At 34.8% G+C, this 19119-nt stretch overlaps 3 protein-coding genes across 3 annotated transcripts; all 3 read left to right on the top strand.

Moving 5' to 3' along the window:
- The first annotated feature begins 1257 nt into the window (after positions 1 to 1257).
- LOC146160200 (very-long-chain enoyl-CoA reductase-like) lies at positions 1258 to 2506 on the top strand. Its single transcript, XM_083383892.1, has one exon. The coding sequence runs from the start codon at positions 1294 to 1296 to the stop codon at positions 2206 to 2208; it is 915 nt and encodes a 304-aa protein (XP_083240018.1). The 5' UTR covers positions 1258 to 1293; the 3' UTR covers positions 2209 to 2506.
- Positions 2506 to 4944, top strand: LOC146160199 (CWF19-like protein 2). Its single transcript, XM_083383890.1, has one exon. The coding sequence runs from the start codon at positions 2514 to 2516 to the stop codon at positions 4818 to 4820; it is 2307 nt and encodes a 768-aa protein (XP_083240016.1). The 5' UTR covers positions 2506 to 2513; the 3' UTR covers positions 4821 to 4944.
- LOC146160198 (prostatic acid phosphatase-like) lies at positions 4858 to 11450 on the top strand. The gene is made up of 12 exons (XM_083383891.1): positions 4858 to 5052; positions 5525 to 5623; positions 5957 to 6046; positions 6738 to 6893; positions 7150 to 7248; positions 7461 to 7553; positions 9182 to 9323; positions 9393 to 9475; positions 9544 to 9692; positions 9836 to 9984; positions 10219 to 10312; positions 10897 to 11450. Exons 1-12 carry the CDS (start codon positions 4972 to 4974, stop codon positions 10997 to 10999), a joined length of 1338 nt encoding a protein of 445 aa, XP_083240017.1. The 5' UTR covers positions 4858 to 4971; the 3' UTR covers positions 11000 to 11450.
- The last annotated feature ends 7669 nt before the right edge of the window (positions 11451 to 19119 follow it).

Here is a 19119-nt window from a genome sequence, read left to right as displayed (position 1 = left end):
CCCTCCTCTCCGGCCCGCGGGTCGTAGGTTGCCAACCCCTGTTTTAGAGTTTTGGTCTTACAAAAGCATCAAATTGGGGCTTTCTGTCGCTGACTGATATCCTTAAACGCTTACAAAGATTAGCATTTGGGAGCCTCGTTCTATGCTTGATTTTTTACAAAATTCATTAATACTGACAATTGGTATTCCCTTAAAAACACTGTAGAAAGTTGTTCTTTAAGACTACATTAGAAGATCCGCATAAAACGCTAAAAAGATCCGGAACCGGATCGCGATCCGCCATTTGAACATGACCGATCTAGATGTTAGATGTTGATTTAGATTATTTTAAATAAATATTGTATAATCTAAATTAGTGACAGATTCGCTATTGACGATAAATATTTCAGTAATTTCAAAAGTTGTTTTTTGCAAATTGAAAAAAAAATAATGAGATATAAAATCGAAATTTCAGTAACTCGTCATGTTCAGTAAAATGTTTCATAAAGCAGAAATCTTAAATCTAAAGCATCAAGCAAGTCCCTTTATGCAACTTTATACGGCATTAAGCCAACGCCTCAGGCGTTGATTAAGCTTTTAATGTTGATTTTTTGTCCAAAAGTATTAAATATTTTCAAAAATCTCTTTAGATTATTTTTTTAGATTTCTCCATAAAAATCTAGATGTTTTTAAATTATTTTTTTGGTAAATCTAGATGATTGCTGTGAGAAAAAAATGGCAACTATGGTTTTTACAGCATTTTATTTATTTGTAAAATAAGATTGATATGAAGTTCATATTATGAACGCATGTATGTACTACCTAAAGGCTAAAAAAGTAAATAAACGTCGCTGATCTAGAATCCTACCACAGGTATGAAATTAACGCACAATATTTGTGTCATGGTGATAGTTAGTGTTTGGGTTGTGGTAGGACTAGCGCTAAATAAGCTCATGTCGAGAATACCACTGTTTTTGCCGTACTTCTAAAGTACAGGCGCTGGTCTAGAGTTTTGGTACTTTTTTTGAAGTAACGAAACGAGTTATCAAAAAGGAAATTGCCCGAAATTAATAGGGGAGAATAACTGCAATAATAATACTTGACCCAACCGAACGCAAAAACTAACTCGCACCCCAACCAAAATGTTGCCATTGTCAATATAAAGGACCAAACAAAAATGTGGTAGGTTTCTAGACCAGCGCCCATTGCAGGTTTTGTCCAATTATACTACCGTAACCTCTTTCAATATTATATTTTTGATGATTTGTCCTCAGCTCAATAGAACTGTTCTCAGTTAAATACAGTAAATTAAACATGGAGCTTCAAATTCTCGATGGCAGAAAGAAAAAACTGTGTACAATGGAGCGCATTTCTCCAAGTACAACCATTGCCGGCCTAAAAGAAATGTTTCAACAAAAATTTTCTCAGTACTACAAGGACAGGCAGGCATTTCGCATTGAACCGAGGGGAAAGTTGATTTCCAATACAACAACCCTAGGAGAACTCAATCTTGGTTCAGAAGGTGTTCTCTACTTCAAGGATCTTGGTCCTCAAGTTGGCTGGTCAACTGTATTTTATTGTGAATACACAGGCCCTCTATTTGTCTACTTGCTCTTTTATTTTCGTTTGCCTTTCATATATGGATCAAAATATGCTTTTACTACAAGTCCCCATAATGTAGTATACATTGCTGCTATTTGTCACAGCTTTCATTACATCAAGCGTGACCTAGAAACAAAATTTGTGCATAGGTTTTCTCATGGTACTATGCCCTTGAAAAATTTGTTTAGAAATTGTTCCTACTACTGGACATTTGCTGCCTGGGCAGCTTATTATGTGAATCACCCATTGTATACTCCAGCAACTTATGGTGATGCTCAAATTTATGCCGGTCTGTTTATGTTTATTTTTTGTGAATTAGGCAACCTTTCTATTCATTTGGCATTTCGCTCTCTTAGAGCAAGTGGCACCACAGAAAGAAAAGTACCCATTCCCAATACTAACCCATTTACCTTACTTTTTAACTTTGTCTCGTGTCCTAATTACACCTATGAAGTTGGTTCTTGGATTGCCTTTTCAATTATGACCCAAACACTGGTTGGGTTTTTATTTGCCACAGTTGGTTTTGGACAAATGGCTATTTGGGCTTTGGCAAAACACCGAAATTACAAAAGAGAATTTGGAAAATATCCAAGGTCGAGAAAAGCCATTGTCCCTTTCATACTTTAAATGAAAAACATAACTTCAATATTGTTCATCTATGCTGACATTTTGACTGTGTTGCTGCAGTGCATAATTATTATTGACTGTTTGAGGTAATTAGTTTTTTTATGTATCTATGTGATACATTGGCTTAGTGACCACATATTAACCAAATTTTGAAATTGTGGCACATCCCTAATGTTGCTTAAGCAATTGTTTAGAGATATATGTTAATTAATGTTGGATTTAATTCATCAAATGTCTTGCGTTAAATGTGTGCTTTTGCTGTTGCTGTGCTATGTAATTGATAAAGAATTTGTTTTAGGTGAAATATGGCTAGCTTTGTAAGTACAACTGAACTTAACAAGTCAAGGGCTTTTAAAAAAAGACAACAGGATGAGGTTCTGCAAGTGGAAAGAGCAAGGTATGAAGAAAAGGAAAAGTTCAAACAGTACAAAAAGGACACTGGACAAGATAAATGGATGCTTCCATCACTAAACAAAAGACTTGACAGTGAGTCAAGCAAACGCAGTTCCAAACATAAAAACAAGAAAACAAAAAAACAAAAGCGCAAAAAGAAGGAATATTCATCGAGTAGCAGTAGCAGTGAAAACTCTGATGATGAGTGTAATTGGGTGGAGGCGAAGCCAAAGTCCTCTTATGTAAAAAAAGATGCTCTGCCAGATTCACATGTCTGGATGCAGGAGGATTTTCTTAGCGGCATTAAAACTGTATCAGCTACCGAAATTAAAGAGGGGCGAAATAAACAAAAGGAAAAGATGAATTCAGCTAAAAGACCATCCACAATTGAACAGTTGGGTCAAAGTGAAAAAGAACTTAACCCATTTTGGAAATCCGGGGGAACTGGCCTACCTACTGAATCGCAGAGCCCTTCTATGTCAATGGACGCTTCTTGGCTTAGAAGATCCCTGAAACGAATGGAGGAACAAAGCAAAGAAACAGGCAAAAATATTGAAGTTATTGCTGCGGAAAGATATGGTTCCTGGCAAAAGTTTGAGGATATGCTGGACAAGGCTGAAGGTAAAACATCCAAAAATAAAAGCAGATTTCCTGAAAGTAAATGCAATCGGAATGACAAAACCATATCAAGAAGATTTAAAAAACCTAATGAAGACGATGAAGATAATGTAAGATCAAGAAATGCTTATCAGCATAAAAGGAACAAGGAGGAGTCTGGCTGGAGAAAAAAACACGCACCAACAAATACAAATGACTCTCACAAAATAATAAAAAATAAGGAGGCTGTTAAAACAGTGGAATTAGAGCAAAGTAAAACAACCTCATCAAATTTGCCCACAAATAAAGTGGAGAAAGAACTTGTTACTGACCAAACCACTTTAGTTGAGCCATCAAAAATGGCTGTCTTAACAGAACAAGAAAAAAACACAATCAGTGCCAAAATTATTAAAGCTGAATTAATGGGCAGAACAGAACTGGCTGATAAGCTTAAACGGAAATTAGAAACTTCCAGAAAGATGGAACAGGAGCAACATAAAATTGCTGAAGAAAGTTTAGCGAATAAAGCCAACTCTGAAAGAAACTCCTCTACATCTGCCTCCGAAGATGAAACTGTTGTCCTGACCAGAACCACAAATACTGGCCAGTCCTGGCCAATAAAAAAGACTAAAAATCCCCTTGATTCCACTAAGAAACTAAAGAAAAAGCTTGTCAAGGTTCACAATGCAGATGGTGAGCGTGAAAGGTACTTTGCTGATGATGACAGATATTCTCTGCGGGATTTGGTGGAGCGTGAGAAAAGTGGAGCAGCCGAGGATCAATCTGCTTCCCTCAGCCGTCTCAGTTCAAAGATGTTTCGTGGAGCTGATGGTGAGAATTTCACGCTGGACGATATGTTTGAATCACAGGCTGGTCGTGGCAATTCAGTCACACAAGAAGAATCAAGACAGGAGAAAAAGGCCATCAGCAACCACCAAAAGCTCCAGAGACGCCTGGAGAAATGTAGACTATGCTTTGGCAATTCTGAGAATCCAAAGCATCTTATTATTTCAATTGGTAGAGTGGCTTACTTAAGGCTACCTTCACATAGACCTTTGCAGCCTGGTCATTGCATGATTGTACCAATGCACCACTGTTCAACTGGAACTGCTTTGGATGAGGATATTTGGGCGGAAATAAGAAAGTTTATGCAAGCGCTGCGCAACATGTTCATAAAACGCGGCGACGATTGCGTGTTCCTGCAAACATGTATTTACCTGCGGAAGTCTTTTCACTTTAGTGTTGAATGTGTACCTCTTCCAAAGGAACTGGGTGACATGGCACCTATTTATTTCAAAAAGGCAATCCAGGAATGCGAGAGTGAATGGTCTCAGAACAAGAAGCTTGTAGATACGCGCGGCTCAAGTGTTCGAAGCAAATTGCCAACTGGACTACCCTACTTTGCAGTGGATTTTGGACTTGATGGGGGTTTTGCTCACGTTATTGAAGATGAAGATAGATTTCCTTCTTACTTTGGTCGTGAAATTTTGGGTGGCATGCTTGATGCAGAACCTGGTTTATGGAGAAAACCGCATGAACTTCGGTTTAATGAACAGATGAAGTTGGCACTTGAATTTGAGAAAGGTTTTCAAAGTTTTGATTGGACACGAACTGAATTATAAATAGTTTTTTGTGTGTTTGTTTTTGCACTCTTACATTTTAAATACCTTTCACTGCCCCCCCTTAAATTTGGAAAACTCATTGCTACAATTTCTTTTTTAAAACTGTATTTATTTTGTTTTCAGATTTTGTACAATATATATTTTTAGGATAATGAGTTTTTATGTTTTTCTTATTGTGTTTGTCACTATACTGACGGAATGTAGTTGTATGCAACTAGTGTTTGTGAATGCGGTAAGTATATAATATGCATGTCCCTACCATAAAATTTTATTCCAAACCGATAACAGATAATATAGGATAATAGTACAGCATACCATTCTGATGTAATTTTCGTAATTCAAGTGAACATTACAAAATTAGCATATGCTAATAATAAAATAACTTGTATGAAGTTAAAATTCCCTTAGTTTAATAAGTTAGTTGTATTTTGAAGTTGTTTCGTGTGATCCAAGATTCCAGTGTTCCTGGCTAGATTTTATGTCAGATGTTGCCCAGTCGGTTTAATCTTTCTTTAGTAAAATAAAAGTTAATATTATGACAATGTATTTGTCAATTAAGAAGAGCCATGTCAGATCTATTCTTATAACTACAATTGGTTAAATGTTGTTTAGACTTTCATATTGAATATTATCACCTCCACATTTAGAATTGCCTTGTACAATGTATAATAGTACTAATAGATTACTGATTCATTTTATTTTAGCTTTGGAGACATGGTGCACGATCATCACTACATAGCTTTCCATCAGATCCATACAACAACCAAAACATTTGGCCGGATGGGCCAGGCCAGTTAACACAGGTACTTTTGCTTTTTGGTAATTTGTGAGACATAGCATATATTTATCAATTTCTGTGAATCAGCATTGTTAATAATGTTATCACAACATAACTAATGACATATTACAGGGTTAATATTGAATTAAAATTTGCATTTGTCTGTCAGGTGAATGTCTACCAATCAGCACTTACTTAATAAAATGACACTAAAAATGTCAGCATGCCTCTCTGTTGTTTTCAACCAAGAGAACTTTCATTTATATTTCTGCGTGTTTTCATACATAGTTTATGTTTGGTAGGTCCGTGTTGCAAAAGCTTGTAATGTTAGCGTTTTACCCAATGTATTTTCATAAAGGTTGGGATGAGGCAACATTACAACTTGGGGCAGTATTTCAGAAGGAATTATGGAGAAATTCTGCTTGATACCATGTATTCTCGAAAACAGGTTCAGTCTATATATATATATAAAAACGTATAAGAGAACAAAGTTCTGACTTTGTATTGAATGCTTGGTGACTATTGTCAAAAAGTTTACAGTTTTATATTGTTTAACTGCACTTCACTTATTTATTGTAAAAACTACTATTGAAGAAAAATTGCTTAGTTGATCCCATTTCCCATTCCAGATGTCTATATAGCCTTTAAAATATTCATTTCCTAATACAGGATGTAGGGCATTAATAAAAAGTAAAGAAGACAGCATCCTTTTTAGCTAAGGATGTTCATGCTAATTGTGTAATGCTGGTACTTTGTTAAAAATTGATACAGCTGTTTCTTGGTTGACCTTTGGAAGTCAACAGTCTGAAAAAAATGTTTTGAAGGGCTTACAATTTTGTTAATCATTACATTTTTTTCTCGTACTTCAACATCTTGACATGCTGTATCTCTTAGCAGCTTGATCATAAAATAATATTTTTTCTTTATAAAACTACCGGCTCTCTTGATAATTACAAATATAAAATTAAGATTTGTCAATACATTCGACACGCTATATTGGCTATTTTTTATAAGAGATTAAACATAATAAAAAAAGGCAAACTGTAATTACTTTATACTTAACCATGTCAGCTTAAATAATGTGACCAGTTTAGACAAAGACAACACAGGATCTAACATATAGTAACAACTACTTTTAGGTGTATGTTCGTAGCACCGATGTGGACCGAACATTAATGAGTGCTGAATGCAACATGGCGGGCCTGTTTCCCCCTAATGGTTATAAAATGTGGAACGGATCAGCAACGAATTGGCAGCCTCTGCCTGTTCATACAGTGCCAGAAAAATATGATGAGGTAAATGATTTGCTACAAAGTTTCAAATGCATCTAAAGTAATTTAACCGGCAAAAATGAAGGGGTTGCAGATTTTTAAATAGTAATCAAGTCGTTGTTAAGCATAAACATAAACTTTTGTGTCAAGGCTATGCCAAGTCCAATCATAGCAGTTCAATATATTAAAACAACCAAATTACTTTAAAAAGTACAATACTTAGTAACAGCATTTAGGATATTTTGCATGTTCCAATTGATTCAGTTTTGTCAATCTACAGCTTCTTGCATTGTCTGGCACCAGAAGCAATGAATACAAAAGGATTGTGGATAAGATTTTAACCTCTAAAGCTTATGCCCAACTAGATAAAGACAATCAAGTAAACTGTTATTTTTATATATTATTAAAAAATTACTATTTAATTTTGAAATATGCGTGCTTAAATTTAACTTATAATGTTCTACAAATTGTAAAAAATATTTACTAATTAGTTTTATAGTTAATAAAAAGACAAATAACTGTCTGTGGTTAAACCAAAATCATTTTGGTGTTACAAATTCTTCCAAAAAAATGTGTTAATTTTTAAACCAGGATTTTCTCAGTAAACTTAAAACCTGGACAGGATCAAAAGAAAACATGACTATTTACACTAGCTGGAACGTACAAGATCCATTGGCATGTGAGGTCAGTGAATTAACTTATATATTTTATTACTGATTAGTTATCCCTTTGACAAAATTCATTACTTAAAAAGTATACAGTATATATGTATATAGGGTGTATCGTTATGTAATGCGTAACCATTTGCAGCAGGTTTTTGCTTGTCGATCACTGCTCCGCTAACCATTATGTAAAAAATAAAACGTTCAAATACCCGAGTGAAATACGGGATTAGACTTTTGTAAATAATCCCATAATATATATATTGCCTGACATCATCAGTTTCTGTAAGTACAATAAATTAAACAGCAAAGTTCTAAATGAAATAATAAAATTAATGAAAGTCAAAACAAGTAAAAGCAATATGGATTAGGTAAAAAGTTATAAAACAAAACCTTTCAGACGAAAACTCTCAAGTTGATCTTGACACTTGATTAACAACAAGTCAAGATATAAAGAAAACAGAAATAAAATAGTACTTAGGGCAGGGGTGGGAAAATATATTCAATGGAAGAGCCATTTGCAGAAAATACAAGCACCATAGAGCCACAAAATTGTTTCAATACAAACACGGTAAATAATGCAAGGCCAGCCGCAATAATAACAGAATTGTAATATAACAAAACGGTAATAATCAACACAAAAATAACGACAATAGCAAAATAACACGCACAATATTTATTAATCTCAGTCTTTTGTTAACTAAATCTTCGGATTGTATGTCTAGTGTTACACCATAAACGAAATGCTGGCCTAAATAAAGAAAAGAAAAACAAGAAAACGTTTATAAACGGTACTCTTGGTAACCTTTACATTTTTTTTGAAATTTTACGATTCAACTAGAAGAGCCACAAAAAACATGCCGGAGAGTCGCATGTGGCTCGCGAGCCTCAGTTTGCCCAACCCTGGCTTAGGGCATACTTGCGTAAATGTTGCTTATCCACTCCAGTGCTTCGCAACCGGTGTGTTCATGTCAGGTGTGCCGCAGAGTCGCCGGAGGTTTTGACAAAGACCCGGTGGGTTTTTTCGTGGTGCACTTTAGTAGGAGTTGCTAAAATTACCTACACATTTTGTTAGGCCTTTTGATGATATGCGTTAGGCATTTTGATCTTATGCAATTAGTTAGTAATCTAGTTGTAACTTTATGAACTATGCTTAACATTTTATTTTATTAAATCTACGTTACGTTTAATCCCTTATAGACATATTTTGAAATATTTTTTTAACAATTTCTATACTTCCAGGCGATTTGCGCGCTCAAAACAAACAATAGTAGCTTCAACATAACTGCCAAAGCGTAAAGGGAGACTATCCACACTCTTAAAACCCTTGAACTGTTTTCATTTTCCTATAATGCTATTAAACCCTCGCAATGTTCTCTGATCAGCTATAGTTAAAAAGTGCACTTTTCCGGCTTAAATATTTTGGGAGGGCCGTAAAACGTCAATGAGAAGGAATTGTAATTCGCAATTTTTTCGTTGAATTATAAAAACGTTCGTTCTGCTGTAGGCTGTCTTTGATTTTGCTCATGTGTCTGTTATCCATTGACTTGTACTTTATAGTAAGCCACACAACATTTTAGGTATTTTAGTGTGCTGCCTACACCATACTCTAAAAATGCAGTTGTATTATGCTTCCCGTTTGTTTTGCAGAAAGCCAAAGGTTTGAAGCTTCCAAACTGGGCTAATGCAGACGTTTTGTTCAAATTGCAACAATTCGCTGGTCTAGATATGGGCATCAGATATGGCGGCATTGATTTTCAAAACCGGGTCGAATTGGCTCCTTATACTGCAGGTCAATCTTGTACTAATTTGCGTTTATTGTGTGAATCCTTGAAAAATTATGCCTTTAACTATTTTGCAGGTCCGCTAGTCTTAAAGATAATTAAAAACATGAAAGACAAAATAGCAAACAGAACAACGTTTGACTTTATCGGCTACTCAGCAGTAAGTTTGCAAAATTTTTTGAGTAAATTTAAAAAACGTTTGCAAGCCACTTTTACTTTTGCCTGCAGCATGACACTACAGTCAGCTCTTTGCTCGTCACCCTTAAAGCTTTTAATTGGCTCAGTCCGCCCTTTGCAGCATGCGTCATAATGGAGCTGTACAAAGACGACGGCCCTGCAGAAAATTTGGATTCCTATTATGTGAAAGCATTCTACAAGTAGGGTCCCTTAAAATTGCCCTGAAATCCGATGTTGTCATAACGGAAAAAGTTGATTACTTGTGGTGAAAGTTCTTTGCTCATGTATACACTCGTCTAAAAACGGATTCCTTAGTTACTTGTTTACACTGTATACTATTTAGAAATTCCACAGCGAAGCCGATTCCAATCAGCCTTATCGGGTGCGCTTTGACCTGTCCTTTTACCGAGTTAATAAAGTTGACATCAAACCTGGCACCAAAGGATTTCAATGAATCGCACAAAACGGGCGACGTAGGCTCTGGAGTTTACGGTAAATATTCATAAATAGCAGTTTTTTTGTGAACTGCGTTGCGATTCAGACTGTGATTATGATATTTTTTTATTTTCGATTTTTATTGGTTTTATGTTAAAATCCTGGTGGTTATGATATTTTGTATTTTTATTGGTTTTATGTTAAAATCCCGGTAGGTTTAATACGTGGTAACATGCCCGAGTTCCAAAAAATTCCGGGTAAAAATATATCTAACTTCGCTTTTGTTTGTAGATTACATGCGAAACCACTACCTAGGTGTCATATTGGTTGTTGTAATGAGCATCCTTATAATAACCTGGCTTGCCATCATCATTTACGTGTGTCGGTAAGTTGTTAACTAATCTACTTTTCGAAACGTTGAACCGATACATCATAATGTAACTGAACTTATAAACAAACTTTATTTTTTATTGTTTCAAAGTCAAATGTATTTTATTGGTAGATTAACCGTGTCCTATAATTACCCTAATTGGTAGATTTAACCTATTCTTTAAATGGAGCGATACACAGTAAAACAGAAATATATTACACTAAAGATCAAATCGGCATCATCAATGCCAATTCAAAAAAAAAATACCCCAAACGGTTAGGTTCCAAGACCTTAGTAGAATTTTGCAGTTGTATATGTACTAAAAATTCGTTTTCAACCCCCATAATTTAGATTTAGACGGTAGTCCATGCTAAATACTGGTTTATGGTGGTAATATTTTGCCATACATTGAATACATTGGTAATGTGTCATTAGTGATGTGTCATTTGGCTTGTTGAACACGAAATATTTTAGTCAGGCCGACATGGAAAAGGGAGGGGGGAAGTTTGTCGTCTTTGCAAATGGTAAGAAGTGTGCAACCGGCAAAAAAGTTTCGTCTTGCAAACCGTCAGCTGTTTAAGTGATAATTATTTTCGCAGGTCGCGAAAACCAAAGAACAGCCGTAGTCAAGGTTACAGACCTATCAATCCAAACGACGACCGACAAAGTTTAACGCCGTACGGCGACGGTTCTGTATTTTGATAAGCTTACCAAGTGCCACTGCCAAAGTTCATCACGAACACGCCATGTACTTTCATTTTATAAAAATCAGGACGTTTTTTTTTAATTTGAATTTTCCATGTTCAAGTTGCGACGAACGAGCAGTTTTCATGTTGTACGACTATTATTTTTGTTCAAGTGTCTGTAAGCGGAATTTAGCTTAACGTACTGTGCGAAATCTGATGCAACCATTTTGTCGTTATATTGTTATCGTTGTATTGCGTGAGTTCTGTTATCAAATCGTCTTTATGTTGTGTGCTTTCGCGCTATCTATTGATTCACTCGTGAGACTAATGCCAAGAAATATGTGTGATGGAATTGGAATATACAAGCGTGGTCTATTTTGTTACCATTGCGAAACATACGTAGAACTTCAAACAAAAGCTATTTTGAGTGATAGTACATCTATTCTATATCGTCATGATGTATTAACATATTCCTCACACACCCAAGGAGTAGGTTGTACTACATGAGACGTTTTCTAAATCAAGACATTGCGTTTATAACCACGACATGCCATCGGGTAGTACCAAACCATGCCTATGGTTTAAAGCCCCTGATGGTATACATTTATAGCAATACTTTGGCAGGAGGTATTGTTTACGATATATTAATCTAAATAAATTATGCATAGACTGTATTTATTAGTTTTTTAACAGTAGGCTAGACCTAATATTGAACATTTGTTGAAGATTGTATGGAGATATGGTTGAGGATATATTAATCTAAACAATTCGGCGTAGGCCTTATTAATAGTTTAATCTTTTTTTTTAAAAAGGCCTGTTGTTCAAGAGTTGTTGAAGTTGATTGGAAAGGTATTTTACGATATATCAATCTAAAGAAATTAGGCGTATATTAACAAGTATAACGTACGTCTTACTCCAACCATTATGCTCCAAAGTATACTTTTTTTATTAATAGGCCTGTTATTTAATATTTGTTGAAGTTGTATAGGATTTATTTTTTAGTATTACATGGGTATTTACCAGGTTTAGTAATTCAATTTTTTATAATTTAAGTTTGAACTATTTAAGAATGTCTGATACACGATATTGTATTCTCATACCCGATATCATGGACGAAAGGTGTCGCCATCCGATACCAAATGTCTTTGCTCAACCAAGCAAACTCACTGGAAAATTTTGTTGGAATTTTTTGGGTTCACTGTTGGTTAGCCTAAGGCTCTTTATTATAGAATAACGTTAAAACGTTCTAGTGGCCTACTAAATAGAACGACAAGGAATTACAGCCGCGTTCGAAAATAGTAGGCCTACGAGTGTTGCAGTCCTTTAGTCAATGACTTGGCTTGTCTGAAATCAATTAGTTAGATAAATGACTTGACTTAGACTCAAGTCATTTATCTTTTTTAACTTATGTTTAGACTTTTTTAGATGGTTCAATTCCAGACCTTAATAAAATTGGGTTATTTAAGACGATTATTAAATGTAATATAAATTGTGAATTTGTTTTGCGTTTGCTTTGCAAATTTTGGTTCGAAAGAAACGTGTTCACTATTTTCAGAAGTTAAATATTAAATGTGATGGCAATCCTGTGAGATGAAGTTTGATGTACTTGCGTCACTAGTACTTGACTGGGACTGTAGTGACGTAATCTAACTAAAACAAATATTATCGCCGTGACTTATAGGTTTAAAAGTTTTTAATCTGAAGAACCTTAGTTTAGCAGACTGCGTTCTAGGTGGTTTGAAATTAAATGTGATGTACGATATCAGTTTACGTTGCCATTTACTAAAACAAAAGTTCTTAAACCGATTCATACATCCGTTTATAAGAGATAACCAGTGCTGTAATGACTTAAGTCAATGATTGGCTAAAGTGCACTGAAGTCACTGTTTTCAAATGACTTTACTTAGGTCTTTTGGGCAAAATGACTTGACTTGACTAAAGTCTTTTGAAATATTTGGAAATGACGGTTGAAATTAAGTTTTTCATTAGCCTAAGCACTTTTTTTTATAAACTTTATTTATATTAATTTTTGAAAACAAATTGCTTGTTATATGTTGTGTTTTTTTTACTTGAGTTAATGCTCATTATCGGAAGAGTTGACCGGTTTTATTAGTTTTCCGTTTTATTGATTTGAAATTGACTTGTTCTAAGTATAACTTGACTGAGATTTGACTTGGTCAACTCATGATTTGAACTAGAACATGACTCGTTATTTATTCAAAAAGACTTGACTTGGGATTAAGTTATTTAACGAATGACTTGACTGGGACTTGGAGATAACCGTATAAGCAGTTTTGCAATATAAATGCAGCAAAAGCATAACAAGCAAATAAAAACACCAATAAGAATGAAATAAAAATGGATTTCAACTAGACAACACAAAAAAAGCGACGGGAAGAATCGGCGAAAAACTAATTTAATAAATAAACATGTGTTACGTGTTTTTTTGAAAGACAGACAAATCACTGATTTTTAAATGTGATTTAATTTTTTTGTCAGTATAGTTTTACGTTTTATGTTGGATAATTCTATCATCTGACATGCAGTAAACAGAGACAGAGATGCGAAGTTTTTTTGCACTATGTGCGCAAAAATGTGTAGGCTTATGCGAAAATGTGCGCAAATTTAAAATGCCTTCAAAAATGATCGCACTTTTTTCACAATGTGCGCACATTTAAAAATGGTAATGGCACAACTCCAACTCCCAACAACTCCTACGTAAAAATGTACGCACATTTTTAAAAGTATTCCAAAATATGCGCACAGTTTTAAAAGTATTTTAAAATGTACATTTTATTTTTGCGCACATTTTCTTGTACACATTTTTGCGCACATTGTGCAAAACAACGCGAAATCCCCTATTGAGTAAACTGGGGTTGATTAGGAAATACAAATATTCATTAATAATTTTTAACAAAAATATACATAGAGTTAATATGATAAATCAACTTCAAAATGTGACGTTTAAGATGTAAGAATTTAACTTTCTTTCTTCTATCATTAATAACGCGCAATAACTGTAGAAAATATAGGTATTCTCGCCTTTTACATCTTTCGTTATTATAGTGGTCAGTATCCCCGCCTGTCACGCGGGACACCGGGGTTCGATTCAATATGTGCGCACATATTAAGACAAACCAATACCGAAAAGTTAAATGAAAACTTCTCTTAAAATCAAACCTTTGGAACAAGCATACCTAAAATATAAAAATGAAAATATTAAAATATTACAGCATTTTATGCAGCAGCTTACGTGCACAAGTTTTTTAGACAACGCCGACCATATTGACCTCGCAGAACACTGGAAACCAAGGAAGAGCATGACAGGTTCGGGAAGGATGGACCAACATCAGATATTTTACTGAAATTGATTCTTCTTCCAATTGGCACTGCAGTTGTTTGGTGAGCAAAAGAAAGGATTTGTGATATCTGACAGGTGTCTAAAACGTTTCGCTTGCTGTCGATAGTCTTTAAAAGGGCGTTCTGGTTTGCATTGCAAACGATCGTTTACATCTTCATTTTCTTCGCTTCAAGCACGTTTTCCTCGTTGACGTTAGGGAAATGTTAAGTGAAGTGTGATTGAAATGTGAGTGAAATGTTAGTTGAATATGAGTGAAGAGCAAGTGAAATGTGAGTGAAACGTGAGTGAAATATTAGTGAAATGTTAGTGAAACGTGAGTGAAATGTTGAGTGAAGGGTGAGTGAAATATTAGTGGAATGAAAGTGAAACGTTAGTGAAATGTGAGTGAAATGTGAGTGAAACGTGAGTAAAATGTGACTGAAATGTGAGGGAAATGTGAGTGAAGTGTGAGTGAAATGTTAGTGGAATGTGAGTGAAATCTTGAGTGAAATGTTAGTGGAATGTGACTAAAATGTGAGTTGATTGAAACGTGAGTGAAATGTTGAGTGAAATGTGAGTGAAGTGTGAGTGAAATTTAAAATCAGTGAAATGTGAGTGAAACTTGAGTGAAATGTGAGTGAACTATTAGTTGAATATGAGTGAAATGTGAGTGAAATGCGTGAAATTTGACATCAGTGAAATGTGAGTGAAATGGTAGTTGAATATGAGTGAAGTGTGAGTGAAATGCGCAAAATTTGAAATCAGTGAAATGTGAGTGAAACGTGAGTGAAATGTGATTGAAATGTTAGTTGAATATGAGTGAAGTATGAGTGAAATGCGTAAAATTTGAAATCATGAAATGTGATTGAAATGGTAGTTGAATATGAGTGAAGTGTGAGTGAAATGAGTAAAATTTTAAATCAGTGAAATGTGATTGAAATGTGAGTGAAATATGAGTGAAATGTTAGTTGAATATGAGTGAAGAGTGAGTGAAATGCGTGAAATGTGAAATCGGTGAAATGCGAGTGAAACGTGAGTGAAATGTGAGTGAAATGTGAGTGAAATGGCAGTTGAACATGAGTGAAGTGTGAGTGAAATGCGTAAAATGTGAAATCGGTGAAATGCGAGTAAAACGTGAGTGAAATGTGAGTGAAATGTGAGTGAAATGTTAGTTGAATATGAGTGAAATGTTAGTGAAACGTGAGTGAAATGTTAGTGAAACGTGAGTGAAATGTTGAGTGAAATGTTGAGTGAAGGGTGAGTGAAATGTTAGTGGAATGAGAGTGAAACGTTAGTGAAATGTGAGTGAAACGTGAAGGAAATGTGAGTGAAATGCGGTGAAACGTGAGTAAAATGTGACTGAAATGTGAGGGAAATGTGACTGAAGTGTGAGTGAAATGTTAGTGGAATGTGACTGAAATGTTGAGTGAAATGTGACTAAAATGTGAGTTGATTGAAACGTCAGTGAAATGTTGAGTGAAATGTGAGTGAAGTGTGAGTGAAATTTAAAATGAGTGAAATGTGAGTTAAACTTGAGTGAAATGTGAGTGAACTATTAGTTGAATACGAGTGAAATGCGTGAAATTTGAAATCAGTGAAATGTGAGTGAAATGGTAGTTGAATATGAGTGAAGTGTAAGTGAAATGCGTAAAATTTGAAATCAGTGAAATGTGAGTGAAATGTGATTGAAATGGGAGTGAAATGTGAGTGAAATATGAGTGAAATGTTAGTTGAATATTAGTGAAGTGTGAGTGAAATGCGTGAAATGTGAAATCGGTGAAATGCGAGTGAAACGTGAGTGAAATGTTGAGTGAAATGTTAGTGGAATATGACTAAAATGTGAGTTGAGTGAAACGTGAGTGAAATGTTGAGTAAAAAGTGAGTGAAATGTGAGTGAAGTGTGAGTGAAATTTAAAATCAGTGAAATGTGAGTGAAACGTGAGTGAAATGGTAGTTGAACATGAGTGAAGTGTGAGTGAAATGCGTGAAATGTGAGTGAAATGTTAGTTGAATATGAGTGAAGTGTGAGTGAAATGAGTAAAATTTTAATTCAGTGAAATGTGAGTGAAATGTGAGTGAAATATGAGTGAAATGTTAGTTGAATATGAGTGAAGTGTGAGTGAAATGCGTGAAATGTGAAATCGGTGAAATGCGAGTGAAACGTGAGTGAAATGTGAGTGAAATGTGAGTGAAATGGCAGTTGAACATGAGTGAAGTGTGAGTGAAATGCGTAAAATGTGAAATCGGTGAAATACGAGTAAAACGTGAGTGAAATGTGAGTGAAATGAGAGTGAAATGTTAGTTGAATATGAGTGAAATGTTAGTGAAACGTGAATGAAATGTGAGTGAAACGTGAGTGAAATGTTGAGTGAAATGTTGAGTGAAGGGTGAGTGAAATGTTAGTGGAATGAGAGTGAAACGTTAGTGAAATGTGAGTGAAACGTGAAGGAAATGTGAGTGAAATGCGGTGAAACGTGAGTAAAATGTGACTGAAATGTGAGGGAAATGTGACTGAAGTGTGAGTGAAATGTTAGTGGAATGTGACTGAAATGTTGAGTGAAATGTGACTAAAATGTGAGTTGATTGAAACGTCAGTGAAATGTTGAGTGAAATGTGAGTGAAGTGTGAGTGAAATTTAAAATGAGTGAAATGTGAGTTAAACTTGAGTGAAATGTGAGTGAACTATTAGTTGAATACGAGTGAAATGCGTGAAATTTGAAATCAGTGAAATGTGAGTGAAATGGTAGTTGAATATGAGTGAAGTGTAAGTGAAATGCGTAAAATTTGAAATCAGTGAAATGTGAGTGAAATGTGATTGAAATGGGAGTGAAATGTGAGTGAAATATGAGTGAAATGTTAGTTGAATATTAGTGAAGTGTGAGTGAAATGCGTGAAATGTGAAATCGGTGAAATGCGAGTGAAACGTGATTGAAATGTTGAGTGAAATGTTAGTGGAATATGACTAAAATGTGAGTTGAGTGAAACGTGAGTGAAATGTTGAGCAAAAAGTGAGTGAAATGTGAGTGAAGTGTGAGTGAAATTTAAAATCAGTGAAATGTGAGTGAAACGTGAGTGAAATGGTAGTTGAACATGAGTGAAGTGTGAGTGAAATGCGTAAAATTTGAATCAACGAAATGTGATTGAAATGTGAGTGAAATGTTAGTTTAATATGAGTGAAGTGTCAGTGAAATGCGTGAAATGTGAGTGAAATGTTAGTTGAATATGAGTGAAGTGTGAGTGAAATGAGTAAAATTTTAATTCAGTGAAATGTGAGTGAAATGTGATTGAAATGTGAGAGAAATGTAAGTGAAATGTGAGTGAAATGTTAGTTGAATATGAGTGAAGTGTGAGTGAAATGCGTGAAATGTGAAATCGGTGAAATGAGAGTGAAATGTTAGTTGAATATGAGTGAAATGTTAGTGAAACGTGAATGAAATGTGAGTGAAACGTGAGTGAAATGTTGAGTGAAATGTTGAGTGAAGGGTGAGTGAAATGTTAGTGGAATGAGAGTGAAACGTTAGTGAAATGTGAGTGAAACGTGAAGGAAATGTGAGTGAAATGCGGTGAAACGTGAGTAAAATGTGACTGAAATGTGAGGGAAATGTGACTGAAGTGTGAGTGAAATGTTAGTGGAATGTGACTGAAATGTTGAGTGAAATGTGACTAAAATGTGAGTTGATTGAAACGTCAGTGAAATGTTGAGTGAAATGTGAGTGAAGTGTGAGTGAAATTTAAAATGAGTGAAATGTGAGTTAAACTTGAGTGAAATGTGAGTGAACTATTAGTTGAATACGAGTGAAATGCGTGAAATTTGAAATCAGTGAAATGTGAGTGAAATGGTAGTTGAATATGAGTGAAGTGTAAGTGAAATGCGTAAAATTTGAAATCAGTGAAATGTGAGTGAAATGTGATTGAAATGGGAGTGAAATGTGAGTGAAATATGAGTGAAATGTTAGTTGAATATTAGTGAAGTGTGAGTGAAATGCGTGAAATGTGAAATCGGTGAAATGCGAGTGAAACGTGATTGAAATGTTGAGTGAAATGTTAGTGGAATATGACTAAAATGTGAGTTGAGTGAAACGTGAGTGAAATGTTGAGCAAAAAGTGAGTGAAATGTGAGTGAAGTGTGAGTGAAATTTAAAATCAGTGAAATGTGAGTGAAACGTGAGTGAAATGGTAGTTGAACATGAGTGAAGTGTGAGTGAAATGCGTAAAATTTGAATCAACGAAATGTGATTGAAATGTGAGTGAAATGTTAGTTTAATATGAGTGAAGTGTCAGTGAAATGCGTGAAATGTGAGTGAAATGTTAGTTGAATATGAGTGAAGTGTGAGTGAAATGAGTAAAATTTTAATTCAGTGAAATGTGAGTGAAATGTGATTGAAATGTGAGAGAAATGTAAGTGAAATGTGAGTGAAATGTTAGTTGAATATGAGTGAAGTGTGAGTGAAATGCGTGAAATGTGAAATCGGTGAAATGTGAGTGAAATGTTAGTTAAGTGTGAGTGAAATGTTAGTGAAATGTTGAGTGAAATGTTAGTGGAATATGATTAAAATGTGAGTTGAGTGAAACGTGAGAGAAATGTTGAGTAAAAAGTGAGTAAAATGTGAGTGAAACGTGAGTGAAATGTGAGTGAAATGTGAGTGAAATGTTAGTTGAACATGAGTGAAGTGTGAGTGAAATGCGTAAAATTTGAAATCAGTGAAATGTGATTGAAATGTGAGTGAAATGGTAGTTGAATACGAGTGAAGTGTGAGTGAAAAGAGTAAAATTTTAAATCAGTGAAATGTGAGTGA

Source organism: Ascidiella aspersa, chromosome 3, assembly GCF_963924565.1.
Source record: "Ascidiella aspersa chromosome 3, kaAscAspe10.2, whole genome shotgun sequence".
Classification (NCBI taxonomy): Eukaryota; Metazoa; Chordata; class Ascidiacea; order Phlebobranchia; family Ascidiidae; genus Ascidiella; species Ascidiella aspersa.
Note: the sequence above shows the minus strand (reverse complement) of the source record. Positions and strands in the feature narration are given on the sequence as shown.

Excerpts from the sequence above, each read along its gene's own strand:
- LOC146160199 (XM_083383890.1), top strand. The coding sequence starts at position 2,514 with ATGGCTAGCTTTGTAAGTACAACTGAACTTAACAAGTCAAGGGCTTTT.
- LOC146160200 (XM_083383892.1), top strand. The coding sequence starts at position 1,294 with ATGGAGCTTCAAATTCTCGATGGCAGAAAGAAAAAACTGTGTACAATG.
- LOC146160198 (XM_083383891.1), top strand. The coding sequence starts at position 4,972 with ATGAGTTTTTATGTTTTTCTTATTGTGTTTGTCACTATACTGACGGAA. Across the intron at positions 7,249-7,460 it reads AACTAGATAAAGACAATCAA|GATTTTCTCAGTAAACTTAA; the intron begins GTAAACTGTTAT and ends TTTTTAAACCAG. Across the intron at positions 9,324-9,392 it reads ATTGGCTCCTTATACTGCAG|GTCCGCTAGTCTTAAAGATA; the intron begins GTCAATCTTGTA and ends ACTATTTTGCAG.